General features: G+C 44.3%; 1 protein-coding gene and 2 long non-coding RNA genes across 6 annotated transcripts in view; 2 read left to right on the top strand and 1 right to left on the bottom strand.

Annotated features, from left to right (window-relative positions):
• The window catches only part of LOC120750227 (uncharacterized), a 52,549-nt gene extending 48,482 nt beyond the window's left edge, over positions 1-4,067 (top strand). The window contains exons 18-20 of the long non-coding RNA XR_009207643.1: positions 1,337-1,462; positions 3,306-3,416; positions 3,977-4,067. This is a non-coding gene — a long non-coding RNA (uncharacterized LOC120750227). The remainder of the gene's footprint in view (positions 1-1,336; positions 1,463-3,305; positions 3,417-3,976) is intronic.
• A 2,095-nt stretch (positions 4,068-6,162) lies between these two features.
• FAM161A (FAM161 centrosomal protein A) lies at positions 6,163-14,556 on the bottom strand. 4 transcript variants are annotated; one of them, XM_040058609.2, is made up of 8 exons: positions 14,428-14,547; positions 13,101-13,348; positions 11,481-12,665; positions 10,866-11,033; positions 8,765-8,864; positions 8,187-8,338; positions 7,337-7,571; positions 6,163-7,285 (listed from the first exon to the last, which is right to left on the bottom strand). In XM_040058609.2, exons 1-8 carry the CDS (start codon positions 14,545-14,547, stop codon positions 6,878-6,880), a joined length of 2,616 nt encoding a protein of 871 aa, XP_039914543.1. In that variant the 3' UTR covers positions 6,163-6,877. The 4 variants fall into 4 exon arrangements, with proteins under 4 accessions (XP_039914543.1, XP_039914542.1, XP_039914545.1 ...); XM_040058608.2 differs by having other exon boundaries at positions 6,163-7,571; positions 14,428-14,556; XM_040058611.2 differs by lacking the exon at positions 10,866-11,033 and having other exon boundaries at positions 6,163-7,571.
• On the top strand, positions 11,032-13,177 carry LOC131378513 (uncharacterized). The gene is made up of 2 exons (XR_009207644.1): positions 11,032-11,151; positions 11,744-13,177. It is a non-coding gene; the product is annotated as an uncharacterized LOC131378513 (long non-coding RNA).
• Positions 14,557-15,113: the final 557 nt, after the last annotated feature.

Here is a 15,113-nt window from a genome sequence, read left to right as displayed (position 1 = left end):
CAGTCTGTTGGCATTGAAAACAGCCTGAAATGGCTTTTTAGCTTTTTACTGGGAAAAGTAACAGGAAAATCAAAGGAACATATTAGTTACAAAAGACGCAAGGAGCCTCCATATGAAATTTGTGTTTGCTGTGGTGTGAAGAGAAGCACTATATGGGTGGTGGCAGTGAAGATGCATTCTGGGGATGTAGGCAAGATATCCTAATGCTTCCGTGTTCTCCAGGGATGTCAGCTTGAGGGTCACAATTCTGGTCTGGGGCTAAGGGGAATGGATAGATTAAAAAAACCCCAAACTCTAATATGTCAGATCCTGAGAACTGGGCTGTGATCCCTGTAGAGTCAGTGGTAGGGATTTCCCTGGGAATAAGTGCTTGGAAATGTGCTGATAAGTGTTTTTCTGCCACATATCCCACTTTTCCCAAGCTGGGATCCAGGCCTGATCAGCAGCTGGTCACTGAACATCTGCCCCGGTGCAAAGTGGACAAGTTGATCCAGATGTTCCAATGAGTCACCCTCATTTTCCTGCCCTGCAGAGTTTTCCAGGGCTCTGGAGAGCTGGAAATCAGCTGGAATTGTGCTCTAGGAAAGCGTTACCCCTGGAACAGCTCTGTTAACCTCTAGCAAGTCTCTTGAATCCTGCAGTGCTGGCCCAGGCAAACAAAAAGCACAAGCTGCTGGAGCACATTTGTGCCAGGGTTTCCTGATTCCAAGTGCAGTCAGATACGGCCTAAAATGAACCATTGTTGTAACAACGACAGGAGAGGCTGGGGTGAAAATCGTGTTATTTCCTTTGGAAAGAAAAGAGTTCTATTTTTAACTATTTCCCCCTTAATCTTACTATTTTGTTTTGCGAGTGTTTATAGTAGAGAGCACAATACTTCTTGTTATGATTGTTCTTTGTGTGACTGGGATATAAGTAGATGTTCTGCGGCAAATTGTCTGGGATACAGAGTCCAAAGAGATTATGCTGCAGGAAGTTCTAAAAAAAAACCCCAAAACCCTTACACAATCCCCCACTCACTCCCTCCAAAAAGCCATAACCCAAACAAATAAAAACCCTAAACGACTGTCACAGCTCCAAAATAACTGTAAAAAATGCGTGCTAGGCTTAAAACAGAAGTCTGGGGGAAGTGATTGTCAGATCCCTCGGTGTATTTGAGATGTGATTTCTGTACATTAAACAGAAAATAAGAAACACACGCTTGGGCTGTGCTCGTGTGTTCTCACTGAGACAAACGAACAGCTCCTCTCATTCTCTGCTTCTCCATCTTTATTAACAGTCATCTATCTTCCCTCCCCTTCTGCTTCCACTACTCCTCTCCAACATGGATGGAAAGAATTTGTTGCGGTCTGGAATGTTTTCCTGAGATGATTTCTACTATTTCTGCAAGTTCTGTAGAGTGACTGGGTGCTCAGAAGGACTTTTTGATCTGGACTCTACAAACCTTGGACCCTGTCCAACAGTAAGTAGCCAGGAGAGAGGAGAGGGACTGCTGCCTGTCACCTGAAACAAACTTTTAATTCATTTCAAACTGGTTTTAAAAACCAGACATCGGTAAAGGATAAAAAGATTCCCAGGTATTTCATGAGCATGTCCTTCTGCACGAGCCCTTTGTTCTCATTCATGGCAAGGGGATTGTATCCATAGCCATCTATGCACAGATGACAAATAATTTATCAGGCCATGGTCCTTTCCATTATTTTGCAGGAGACAGCAGAGCAGGAGGCTTGTGGGTGATGTATGAAAGGGGCTTGTGGCAGTGAGTTAAGATGGAGCACAATTCACAAATAAAAGGGAAGCAGATTTTTCAGTGTCTCTGTGCCATTGTTTAGGTAATGTGTTTTACTGAGATTTGGATAAAACTGGTATTTAAAGAAAAATCCCCAAATCTAACCCCATCATGGAAACTACCTGCAAGCTGATTTGCCTAAGTAGGCACATTGGGATGTGCAGCTTCTTTGGATAATTTTGTGCTCTGATCTGAGAAACCTTCAGGCTTCTCATCTACAGACTTGGCTCTTTTACCCTAATATTTGGCCCTTCCAGTTTTGGGGGTTTTTTTCCCTTGAGGAATTCGAAGCTTTCACAGGCTTTGTAGAGTTTTCTTTGTCAAGACACAAGGCTTGTGAGGACGGGGTGCAAAGCAGGGAGAGTGCTGTACATGCTCCTGTACCTGGATGTTCCCCACTTGGTTTCCCTGCCCCCTCAGCTGCCAGCAGGAGCAGGAAATGGAAATTCTTTTGGAATGTGGCAACTCTGACTCAAAAAGAAGAGTTCTATTCCACAGAACCATCTTCCAGAGTGAATTTTATTTTCATGGAGTGGGTATAGAGTGCAGTCACAGGTAACCGGTGCAGAATTCAGCTGTGTGCCCTCAAATGGGATTTTGGGATTTTCCACATTCTGGAATTCCTGTTTCTGCATAAGTGTTGGAGGGCAGAGAGCTGAGCTGGGTGTGGTGCTGCCTGTGAGGTGTCTGAGAGAGAACTGACTGTTGCATAAAACTGAACAGCTTTTTCCTAGTTACCCTTTACACAAAGTTGAATATTACCCAGGAGTTGTGTGGCTGGCGGGAAACTGAGGGCTTTTTCTGGGCAACACTGAGCTTCCTTTCAGTGGGAAAGGGAGGAGAGGGAGCTGTGGGAACAGGAGGGGCTGTGTGCCAGTTCTCAGGGTCAGGAACAAGCTGGAGCAGGCAAACAGGTACCCAGCCAGCTCCACGAGCAGAGTTAAACTCAGCCTCGGCTCGCTAGGCCTGAACTAAACCAGCATTCACAGAGGAGCAGGAGAAGGAAGGTTTCAGCCAGGAATAAACTGTGAGGCTGGTTAACAGGCAAGGGATATAGGGCACTCTCAGTGCCCTGGGAAGTGTCAGAGTTCTGCAGTGTCCCAGGTTTGATGAAGCCATTGAGAGGTGTTTGTTAGGAGCGGGTCTTTTGCAGTGGCACCATGAGCATCCCGTGTGTGTCAGTCAGATCAGCCGCGGCACTTTGGGCTGGAATTCTGCTGTGCAGTGTTTGCAGTCGTGGTTTTGGTTAGAAAACTCAGAGTTCCAAACCTCAGACTGCTCCTTTTCAGGTGCTGCTCCCTCCCAGTCCGGTGTTTGTGTGGCCCTGCAGTGTCAGATCCGAGAGCTCATTGCCGGGGTAGCTGGGACGGTGCCCTTGGCAGTTCCAGTACCTTGGGGATCAGGGTGTCACAGGATGCAGCTCCCCAGAATGGCACACACAGAAAGCTGATCTTTGATAGTTTCCCTTTTTACTACTTATTACAAGCATAACTTGTGTGTCTTTTACCCATCTTAGAAAAAGTGGGATTGGCATGGAGCACACGTTAAAAAGCACAGCAAGTTAACCTGAGAACCAGGTACACCTACAAGTGTGGACAGCTGTGACTGAAATCGTCTGAATAACGTGGTTTGTAACAATTCCTTATCCTGGCAACCAGAATTTCCTGGCTGTCTTGGTAGTGTGGCTGCTACACTTAATCAGCAACCTGCCTAATCTTACTTAACCCTCTTATGGTAACCTGCCTAACTATTGTGTAATCTGCTCGTGGCACTAAGCCCTGACTATTAGTAGCAAGTTTTGAGCCGTGCAGCTGCAAATATCCTCGTGGTCTGTCCTGCCTTTCATGGTGTTTGCGCTCGTGAAACTGAGCGTGGTCTCGCTCACGGTGTTAATTATCAGAAAAGGAGAGCATTTCCTGCCTGCTAACATCTGCCTCCTCTGTGCTACAGCCACGTAAGCGTGTGGGGGATTGTCCCACGGGCTAATCCTGGGATGCAAGATCCTAACTGATGGGGGATGTCCTGCTGGCCCTGCCACTCCTGACCTTCACCCCCTGCAGCTCCCTACATGTCTGGGTGCTTTGCCCTGTCCCTGGCACCCCTGCTTGCTCTGCTCCATCTGACTGCTGGGGTTTTAGTGGACAGGAATTTTTCTGATACAATTTTAAGTCTTAGTTCATTCCTCAGGTACTTGGAATTCCTATTGAAGAAAGAAGCAAAATTGAGTTTTGCTGGAGTATGCAAGGACTTCTTTTTTTTTTTTTTCCCTAAAGCCAGGTAATTACCAAAAATTATGTAAATTACCAAAAGAGAGATAAAACTCTAATCCTAAGGCTGAGGAGGACAGACACCAAACTATTTTTAATTTTATCTCACTTTATCTAATTTATCCGATTACATTATTTTACTGTTTGCAAGCCAGCAGCTGCCGTGTCTTGTAACAATGGACTGGACAATATTCCTGGACAAATGTAATCTGTGTACAAAGCCCATGTTTGACTTCAATCTGTGGGCAATGGGATAGACACACTGTCAGAAATAATTTTTAATAATATATCTTGAGCTTTAGAGTGCCTCTTATCTGCCAAGCTCAGACAAAGGTTTTGCTTGCTGCCATTAGAGAAGCCTTGAGGATTCTACGTGAGACTATGAATAATTCCAAAATATTGATGGCTTTAAACGTTCTCTTCAAGAATTTGAATTCTTTTGTTATTCTCTTCATCTGGAGCAGCTGTAAAAGGTAATGATGTAAATTTTTTTTCCTCAAAGGAAAAGGGAACATAACCTGCTTGGTGTTGTGATAACTATGTACAGGAGGGGGGATGGTTTCTAGAGGAAGCAATTTTGCAAATACAAAAAAATGCTTCAAAAAGCACAATATCCCAAACTTCAGGCTTGTTTCAGAATATAGATCTAATTATTATATAGAAACACTATTCTTGCACTTCAAGATTATTTCATACTACGGTTCACATGCACAATTCCCCCCTTCTTCCCATGTGGTATTTTAATCATTTTTTCAGATACACCTTTCTCATTTTCTTTGCAAATTTTGAGCGTGTTCCTACTTTTGCGCTGCGGCCATTAATTAAAATATTAAAGATGGAATATTCAATAATCTGTGAGAAACTTTCCTATTCCTCTCCCTCTTGCTAGGTGGCTTCCCTGAAAGCATAATACATCAGCATTTCTCCTCTAATGAGCCTTGTGCCTTAAAATGCTTCTATTACATCACCTTTGGAGTTTGATTTTCATGTTCAAGTTATTGGGGGTTTTTCTTTAGGTATAGTGCACTACCCAGTGCTCTCATCCTATTAGTTATTCTGGATTCACTACATTTAAATCATCCTCCTTGGGAAAAGAAAAAAAGGGAAAAAAAGTCATGACTTGGTTTTTAGATTATTTTTCATCTCCTAACAGAGCACGTGGCTCTTCTTTGTTTAAAATGTTTTTTACTGCTGTATTTTGCTTCACGAGGTTTAATTCACCCTGACCTGTCTGTTTCCATTTCCATTCTGTCATCTCTGATTTTTCTTTGCTTTTTAATTCCTTATTGGAGTGTTTATCCCTTTATGTTTGTAATGCAATTTCTGAACAGCTTTTTTGACTTAAATCTCATTATCCTCCCCGTCTGCAAAACTCTGTGATTTCCATAAGTGGTTCCTTTAATACCTCAAGGTTTGATCTCCCATTCATGAGGATCTTCCTCTTCAAAGGTTGGTTTCTTTAAGGTCCTTTGCTGGCAATTATGTCCTAGGAATGCTTCCTGGAAATCTTGGGGAACCATCATCAATTGGATCTCCTTAGTCCACACAATTCTGGTTTTCCTTTCCAGAAAAAAAGCTGAGGCATAACCTCCAAAAGCTGACCTAGCTCTTCCTGGTAATATCACATTTATCATGTTCATTCATTCTGTTATTATTAAGGTTTATATTTAAAATATTTAAAAATTCAGTGAAAACTCAATCTAAATTATACACAAGTTCCCCATTCCTTCTAAAACCTTAAAAAAACCATTGGTTTTGCTACTTTCTCTATGTTCAGAGGAAATTCTAGTGGTATTTTTAATCCCTATCTTAGTAGTTCACCAGTTATATATTTGTTCTTTTAGAACACTTAGTTGAGTGCTGTTAAATCTCAGAAACAGATTTGACTTTTTATTCCTTTGAAATCACTTCAAATATTCTGAGGGAAAAAAAAAAACCCCACCAAAAAACCCTCCATAATTTAGAGCTCCTCTGCCTTCTTTCAGAAAAGGATTTGATTTCCTAGAGACAAGTACCAGTCATATGTGATTGGTAATTGTACAACCCCTCAGAATTACAGAATACTGACAACCACAAGCAAACTTCCTCATGGAGCAAGGATTAATATTGCCACAGGTATTTTATTCAAGCTGGAAAAAAAAAAAAGGTTTCAAGTTCACATTAGTCATGTTCACACTTCATAAATAAATAAAAGTAAGAATGCTTAAAAAAACTTCCAAACTCTGAGAAACTACGTGACAAAATAAGGAGGAAAAAGTAATAACAGATTTTTTAGCAAGTCAGTAGGAGAAGGTACTACTGATACAAGAAAAAAACCAAATCCCAAACATTTTTTGAAGAGTTTTTTGTGGAGTAGCTGAAGTCCTGAGTGTGTAAGAAGAGGTATCGAAGCACTTCCTTGCATAGTTTCATACAACTAGATTTACCTGAGGTAAAAGGATTCCCCTTTTCCAGGGATAAAATGACAATTCCTGCTCCAAAATGTCCCCAGGCTTTGGCAGCCCATGGGAAGAGCTGGATGTGAGCCCTCAGTATTACACAGCACAGTGTGTAATTTATTATTAAACCATGAGGCTGCAGCTCATTTTAAGAACAGAGGTGCACTAATGTCACAGAGGAGTGCAATAAAGAAGAGTAACACAGAAGTCAATTATTTTCTTGGTGAAAACGATGAACTTGAGCTTTCTTCCTGGAAAACAAACAGAATTCCTGCACTACCAGGCCCCTCAAACCGAGGTAAAAATCCACAGAATTTTGGATTTGTAGCGAAGCACCGAGCGTTTCTCTGGTGGCAGAGGTTCCTGAGCGCCAGCCCTTCCTGTCAGTGCCCTTCCTCATCACTGGCCTTCTCCTCAGAACCGTCGCTCTCGTACTCCTCATCCTCGTACTGGAAGGCACCCTCGGCTTCGGGCTCTGACTGAGCTTCCTCCTCGTGCTCCTGGGACCTGGAGGAGCGAGAGCTGGGTCTGGACTCATCCTCATCCTCCTCCTCGGAACGGCCACGGGATGGGCCTGCCCCCGCTTCCTCCTCCTGGGAATGGTCAAGAGATGGGCCTGCTTTTGCTTCCTCCTCCTCTTCCTCCTCCTGAGAATGGTCAAAGGACAGATCTGCCTTGGACTCCTCTTCCTCTTCTTCCTCCTCCTGGGAATGGCCAAGTGACAGATCTGCCTTGGCTTCCTCCTCCTCCTCCTCTTCCTCCTCCTGGGAATGGCCAAGTGACAGATCTGCCTTGGCTTCCTCCTCTTCCTCCTCCTGGGAATGGCCAAGTGACAGGTCTGCCTTGGCTTCCTCCTCCTCATCACTGTGCCAGCTGGATTCAGCCTCAAGGACATCAGGGCCGGCTCTGGCCTCGTCTCCATCCTCCGCATCACTGCGCTGCTCACCCGGGGTGGAGGTTTTGACACCTTTCCCCTTCTCTTCCTCCTCCTCCTCCTCCCAGCACTGCTCAGCCTGGGGATCGTTACCAGCCGCCTCCTCAAAGGATTCCCTTTTCCTGGCTTTAACCCTGGTACTTCTGAAAAGACAAATTGCATGTGGGGTTTTATTTTCTGGGAAGATGCTTTCCAGGAGAGAGGTGTTAAACCACCTTAAATCCAGGACAAAGCCTGGTCATCTTGGCCGGGGTGGAACTGGGGAAGGAAAAGGGAAGGGGGGGACACAAGAGTCTCTCTTTATGCTAGAAAGTAACTCAACAGTATTGCTTTATATATTCCATATTTTAAAAAAATTCTGCTTCCTTTTAAATCACAACACTCGATAGATACTAAAAGCTATTTTTAATAAGGTTCATTTAAAAAATTTAAAGTTTAAAGGGGGTGACCTACAATGACCCGCCAGAATTTTTGATGACAGGAACAAATGAGAAACGTTTTTCTTCATTTTTCTCTGAAGTGCATTACATAACGTAACCAGTTTGTTTATGTTATGCAGCTCTCCTCTGTTTTACAAAATACTATTTAATTCAGGAAAACCAATCAAAAGTACATACTAATGCTAACATACCACAAAGTCAAGTAGCTCCCTGGGAAATACTGAAAATCATTAAGAACCCCTTAAATCTAGACATGAAAAATGTTCTAATTATTGGATATGCAGTGGGTAAGAAGAAAAAGCCTTCAGTCACCTGTACCTTTCTCTGACGGCGATGGAGGTAAAATCTGCAGCAGTGGGGAATTGCAGTGACTTGGCTGCTCCTCCTTTCTTTGAAACCAACTCTGGGCAGATCCCCAGTGCTCTCAGTCTGTTTGAATAATATTTTTCTGCAGCTATTCTGGCATTTTTCTGTAGAAAAACCACAGCGGTTAAATGTTACCTAATGCATTAAATGCCTGGCTTTTTGGTACTTTTATTTCTGTTAATCCTCTGATTAGTTAATTGAGGCTGATGAGTGGAAATGATTACTCACTGCAGGTAAGAATGGCAAAAACAATCCTTGAAAATTTTATGCCAGATTTTACTTTCGTGTACCAGCAGTGTTTGGTTGCGGTCAGTTACTCAAGTTATAACTGAACCAGACCCATTTCCAACAGTTCCCTGTTCCCACATCTCAAAAATTACTGATATTTATATGGAGATGCGTCAACAGAGATTGAAATGGAGAAATACCGCCCTGAAAACTGTTTTTGAAGTATCTTTTAAAAATGTCAGACTACAAATGTCTGACTCAGTATCAGTCAAGATTAATTAGTAGTTCAGAAACAAGGCAACCTGAGCGACTCTTTCAAAAAGCAATGGCATTTCTTTTACTCTTTCTTCCATTTCTTGCAATTCTTGCAAATATTCCTGCCTTCTCTGCTTCTCGTTGTTCCTGAGGGGAGCAGAGTACAAGAGAAATCATTATTAATTTATAGCACAAGGAGTGATTTTCTACAGCAGTTCAGTCGCTCGTAACAAATTAAAAGTTGTCATACTTCAAGAAACATAAAAGGTACTGAACAATTCATCTCTGAAGGAGTCACTTTGGCTAAGCAGAGCCAGGTCCTGGCTGCTGGACTTCAACAGAGGCTGAGTTTGGATTCTTAGGGGTTTTTGGTAAGAAATTTGGATATTAGGGTATTTTCCATGCTGATTTCACACAGGTCTTCCAGTTGTTCTAAGCAAAATTAAACAGAATACACCATAGGAAATTAGGAGCATTAAATAAAAATTAGACTAAAAGAATTAAATAAAAATCAGACTTTTAAAGTCTGCTGAGGAGAATCTTGCTACTTTAGCAGCTGATCACTCATGTGGCCACGTTCTGGATCACGGAACACTTTTCCTGAGGTGGTTTGTCAGGGGCCCAGTCAGTAGAGCAGGACAATGAAACTGTTGACTCCTGACTGCAATGATCTCTGGGATCACAGGGAGCATCGGACAATCCAGCGGGAACGGGCTGTAACCCTTCCACGGTGTGGGACAGGCACCTCTGTGCCTCTGCACTGGGCAGATCTGGCACTGCAGGTCAGACATCCAGGGCAAGGATGAGATCAACGGGGGCACTTTACAGCTCTGCTTCCTCCAGCCTCTCTCCCTGAGCACCTCTGAGCTCCTCACCACGCTGGGAAGTGAACTTCCATGCTGCTCCTCGCCACTGCCAGCCCAGCTGTGCTGAAATGAGTGCTATCAGGTTAAACAGCAGCAGTAGGGAAGGGATCTGCCTTTGCACCCAGACAAGAGCTCCTGAAATCTGATCGAGCTCAACACTGTGACGTGAAATCTGCTGCTGAACGAACTCGAATCGCGTCCGCGATCACCGACTGTCCCTCTTAATTCTCCACCTCCTCGGACTCCAGCTGTTTTCTGCTTCTGTCCCAGAGTCAGCAGATCACGTGCTCGAGGACACACAGATTATAAAGCTCCTGTTATTAACAGTACGCCAGGTTACTGGAAACTAGGATTTGTGCTTGCTGCCCATGAATCCCACCCAGGCACGAAGCAAAGGTGCAGAGCAGTCAGAGCCTCTGACCATCCCCATGTGACAGCACCTTAAACTGACAACACTGCAGCAGTACCACCGTGCCAGGCTGGATCACAAAGCTCAATAAAGGCTTGTTCAGACAGGATTAATTTTTCTTAGGATTAGAAAAGCAGAAGGGGTTAAATTAGCCCCAAACAGGAGGCCAAGCAGCAGTCATGGGGTTAGAGCTGGGTCAGAGCTGGAGCCGTGTGGAGTGGCAGCTTACAGCACTCTGAGAAGTGTTCTTCCCTGTGTGCTCAGCCATACACAGTCTTTGCACTGCATCTCTACTCGGGGGAAACTTGGATCCCACTCCTCCCGGACACCAGCAGCTTCCTCAGTGGCTGCTGTTACTCTGTGAAGTTAAAATATTCCTGCTTTAATTTCCCTCTTCAGTGGGGACCTGCTGGGACAAAGAAGTGAATTGTGGAATGTTCACTGCTGCACCAAAGTTGTACCACCACCAGTGCAGTACCCAGCTCTGCAAGGATATTCTGTATCCACACTGTTCCCTTTCCTTTTGATTTTCATAACCTTTTCCTCTTCAGCTGATACATCAATGGAGAAATCACAGGACCCTCCTGTTACTGAATCTATAATTAATGTGGAATATATATATTTCTGTATGCTATGTATTTCTATACTCTGAGTTTAATATAGGTTAGCCAACAATTTCCCAGTTGAAATGCTAAATCTGGCCACTTTTTAACCAGCTGCTTGCCCCAGGTTTAATTTACCACATGTAAGTATCTAAACTTAGACCACGCTATTTTTTAATGCATTGTATGTTTAACATACAGCGCAATCCCAAACCTCTCCTTCCCATTGTTGAATGAGGTGTTTGGGATTCAGGGGAGTGCAACAAAATACCTGAATGTTTTTAATCTGGATTTAGACACCTGAGCTAGGCTCTGATGTGGGTCACTGGCCTCAGCCCGAGCCATCACAATTTTCTGGAATTTTTTCGTTCTTTGTTTCTGCTTGGTTCTGTTCCTTTTTTGTTGTTCTTCCAGCTTTCTCTTTTCCTCAAGGGAATTCCTGGTGGGGAAAATAAACTAAGGCTGAATTCATCTTAAATCTAGAGCAAGTCTCCAAAGGAAACTTTGGCAAAGATGATTCCAAAGACAAAACCAGGGTTGCTGTGAGAGGACACAAGGTATGTGCCATTTTAAGGGATTCAGGATATCCTGGGAAACAGCAGTCATTTGTCTTCTTCTTAGGGACATGCTGACAAAAATACACTAGCGTTACTTTAACAATAATAAATACCAATTAAGTCCTACATTTAAATATTTTAAGTTTATATTATAAGCCCTTATACTAACAAATTAAACCCTATATTCACTGCATGGAAGGATTAACAACATACGTAGAAATACCAAAAATAACACCAAATAAAATACCAAATATATACTAATACTAAAAAAAAAATTTAAAAATCTACTTTTCAAGTAAATATAAAGTAGAGCATCTCTAAGCAATCACCTTAGGGCTTCTAGCCGCCGTCTCGTGGATTCTGTGCTTTTGGGAGATTTGGATTTTGCTCCTCCCAAGAGTTGGGAGCTTGCCCCTGCCTGCCCCAGCTGAGGTTTCCGTCTCGGAGAGGCAAATGGCCACCGTGTTTCCTTTAATTTTTCTTCATCCTCTTGAATATCCTTCAAGATCTTGTCCTTTTTTGAGGGAATGTACGAAGTCCAAAGGTCGAAAGGCTCACAGACTGTGAGGTGTTTCACTTTTTTTTGTTGCAGGAGGCGTTTCTGGAATTTCTCATGTAGGAGTTCAAAATCGGGGACGCTCGATTTGATCTTGGATTTGTGTTCACTCTGCTTTGGTTCAGTGCTCTTGTGTTTCTTCTTTTTGTTGGTCCCTTTCGAGGCCAGTCTGCTGTTGGGTACGGATGAATTTCGTAGCAGCTCCTCAGCTCTCATCCTGATCCTGATTTCCCTGTAGAGCTCCTCCTTCTTTAGCCTGTCATTGAAATCTGGACTATAAACGCTTCTTGGGACCGGTTTCGCTCTGAACGCTTTAGTTTTATTTTCAGGTGGGGGAATGTCTTTCAACAGCATTTTCCTGGTTTCGTTCCTTTGCCTCTCTCGCTCAATGAACTTAAACGGCTTTTGGGAAGCCAGGAGCTTGAGTTTGCTCCTCTCCCTCACAGACCTCCTGCGCTCCTCGTTCCGCTGCACGATGTCGTGGTAGAGCGGCAGGAAGACGGCGGCGGGCACGGGATTGGCTCGGAATTTTTTCTGACACTCTGCTTCCTCCTCCAGCTGCTTCTTCAGTAAGTGATTTTCCAGCTCAGTCTGGGACTTGGATTTGATGTTCTGCTCTTTCCTCTGAGCTTCTCTGATGGTCATCTGGAAAGGCTTGGGCACGGTGATCCTGGGGGTCCACGCCTTCTGTTTCTTGCGCACCTTCCTGCAGGCCGGTGAGCCGGGCAAGCTGTGCCCGGCACGGGAGATGTAGTCTTCCAGAGAAAACCCATCCCACATTTTTTCAATCTGCTGCTTGGCAAATGAGGATGATCCAGTTTCACTGCCGTTCCCTTCAAACACTAATTCTTCATCAGACGCGTCGGATACGCTCGAGCCCAAGGGATCGCTTAAGTCTGAGTCAGAAAAGGATTTGTGCAGGTTAAGAGGCTGATATGAACTCTTGTCCCAAGTTGGCCTTGAGAATAAAGGGGAAAAAAAAAAACTTGGTTTGAGCCAATCCAACACTGATGCAAAGCTGGTGACTTCCACTCTAAGGAATCATCACCAGAAACAAAACCGAGTGGCTGACGGGGGTGAGAAGGGAAAAGAGCTGCACACCGGGCACTCAAAGCAGACCCTGGTTTTAGTGCTGATCACCAAATCACCATTCCCTGACCTGGGAAAGGCCCTGTGCTTCCCTAAAGGTGCTGCCCAATCACCTCTAAACCTCACAGACCACTAGCAACGTAATGAGCATTTCTGTTATCAAAACTGACATTTCTCTGATTATCCCTGTGGTTATGAGAGATGGGGAGTGTAACACTTTCCAGCCCAGAAACACACCCTGCTGTTTTACAGCTGCCTGCAAAGCATTTGGGAATCTTCAGCTAAAAAGTGCCCCCAAACTTACCTACAGCACTTTGGAGAGGTGTCATTTCTCTTATCCAAGGCTTGCACTTCTTTTAAATACAGCTTGTTCTGATACATGCTTTCCAATTTTGCCATGGTCTCCATGTGGGCATTCTTCAACTCTTCCAGCTTCAAGTAATACTCTTGATTTGAATTGTACATTTTGGAAAAGTCTATCCACTTGTCACAGTCTCTCTTCGGAGGGGTGGACTGCTCTGTGTCGATATTTGAATCCAAGTCAAAGCCATCCTAGAAGAGATGTTTGTAAATTTTTTCTACTAGGAGGAAGGGAAACAAGGTTCTTAATATTGCTTTACTCTAATTAAGTCTAATGAATGGTAAAGTAACACAAATAGAGATACCTGTATACAAATGTTAATGTAGAAGCACAGGGAATAATCATATTGCGTATTAATTTATATCCTAAGGGTCTTGTTTAAAGCCTGTAAAAATTCCCAAGTCTGCCCTGTAATCAATATGTTTAAAACAGGAAATATGATCAATAGGATTTACAAAAAGAAAAAAAAATTAACTATTTTGTAAAGTGTAATTTTTCCCTGATTACTATGCAGCTCTAAAAACACCTTTATTTACAGGCAGAGAGAACCTCCTAGTTCCATAACCACTCTAAAAAGAAGTCACTAGAGATGTGGTGCATAAATGTTTATTCCATTTCCATAACTTACTGTGAAATGACAGGGATTCTGTCAGCTTATGTTTCCAACACTGTTTGGCAGTTTGCAGCTGTGTGCAGCTAATGTTCTTTAAGTATTTTTAACGCTTACACAAGTCGGAGAAGTTATTAAAGCCAGGTTAGTCAGCATCACAAAAGCTTCATTTTGTTCTCAGCAGCATGTTTTAAAAAATCATGGGCCAGTTTCTTTATTTTAAAAAATAGAGTACTACATTTCCACACAGGGCTATTTTAATGAGCTTTGACATTCCAACAACAACAAAATCTTGCTTCGTGTTTTACGTTATGTCAGGTTTTCACTGCAAAAATCTCTATGGTTTTTTTTTTTTCCCTCAGCAGTGACCTCATGCAATGGGAATTACAGGATGGAAGCAGCAAATTTAAAGCGCCCTCCACCTCCCTGAATCTGCCGCTGGCACCGGCGCGTCCGAGCCCAGTTTCTCCCCTCGGTCGGCGGAGCGATCCCAGCCTCTCCCCGGGCTGGGCACGGCCATTTCTTCCAGCCGCGGTGCCGCAAGCTCATTAAAGGATCGGCGCCGCAGCGGGGCCATCTGTCAGGCGCCCCGTGCGCGTCTGTGTGTCTGTCTGCGTGTCCCGCGTCCCCAGGAGCCCCTCCCGGCCGTGCCCGCGGTACCTGCGCGGCGGCGGGCGGCGGCCCCCGCTCGTAGAGCGCGGCGGGTGCCCGTGTGCGCGGATCGAGCGGCGTGCGGAGGCAGGAGGCGGCCAGGCAGAAAGCCCGGTGCGCGTCCTCCATCCCCAGCGCGGGAAGCGGCCGGGGAGCTCGGGAAGAAGCGGCCAGGGAGGCGGCTCCCGCTCCGCCCCGCGGAGGCGGCCCCGGGCGCGTTAACCGGCCGGCCCGAGCCGCCCCGGCGCCGCCGCCGCCTCCGCCGCTACGGAGCGCGGGGCTGAGCTTCACCGCGCTCGCAGCCGCTGCCCGTGCGGATTTGTGGGTAACTTCCTGCGGGATTTTAGTCGGAACTTCTAATTCTCACCGGCGAGCCAACGTTTTTTTTTTTTTTGCACCCTCCGGTTCTTAAAGAAGCTTTTTCCGTCTTGAAGTTTGAACTTCAGGTAAGCAAGTGCAGGGTAAGGATAAAGCAGGATAAGCAGGAACGTTCTGTCCTAGGAATATTCCATCCTAAACCAGCACAAGCAGGAACGTTCTGCCTCTAAAAAGAGGCATTAATGCTGGATGGACCTATTTACTGTAGTGAAATGACAAATTCTTCTTGTGATGAAATCATCTTGTAATTCTTGTCAAGGATTGTAACTCTGTGATAATGGGGGATGAAAGCTTTAATCGTAGTACCTAAACTTAGA

This window comes from Hirundo rustica, chromosome 3 (genome assembly GCF_015227805.2).
Source record: "Hirundo rustica isolate bHirRus1 chromosome 3, bHirRus1.pri.v3, whole genome shotgun sequence".
NCBI lineage: Eukaryota > Metazoa > Chordata > Aves > Passeriformes > Hirundinidae > Hirundo > Hirundo rustica.
Note: the sequence above shows the minus strand (reverse complement) of the source record. Positions and strands in the feature narration are given on the sequence as shown.

Bases quoted from the DNA above. Each gene is read 5' to 3' on its own strand.
- FAM161A (XM_040058608.2), bottom strand. From the start codon at position 14,547: ATGGAGGACGCGCACCGGGCTTTCTGCCTGGCCGCCTCCTGCCTCCGC. The intron at 13,349-14,427 runs GTACCGCGGGCA...CATCTCTTCTAG, and splicing joins CGCCGCCCGCCGCCGCGCAG to GATGGCTTTGACTTGGATTC. The intron at 8,865-10,865 runs GTATTTTGTTGC...TGCTCCCCTCAG, and splicing joins TCCAGATTAAAAACATTCAG to GAACAACGAGAAGCAGAGAA.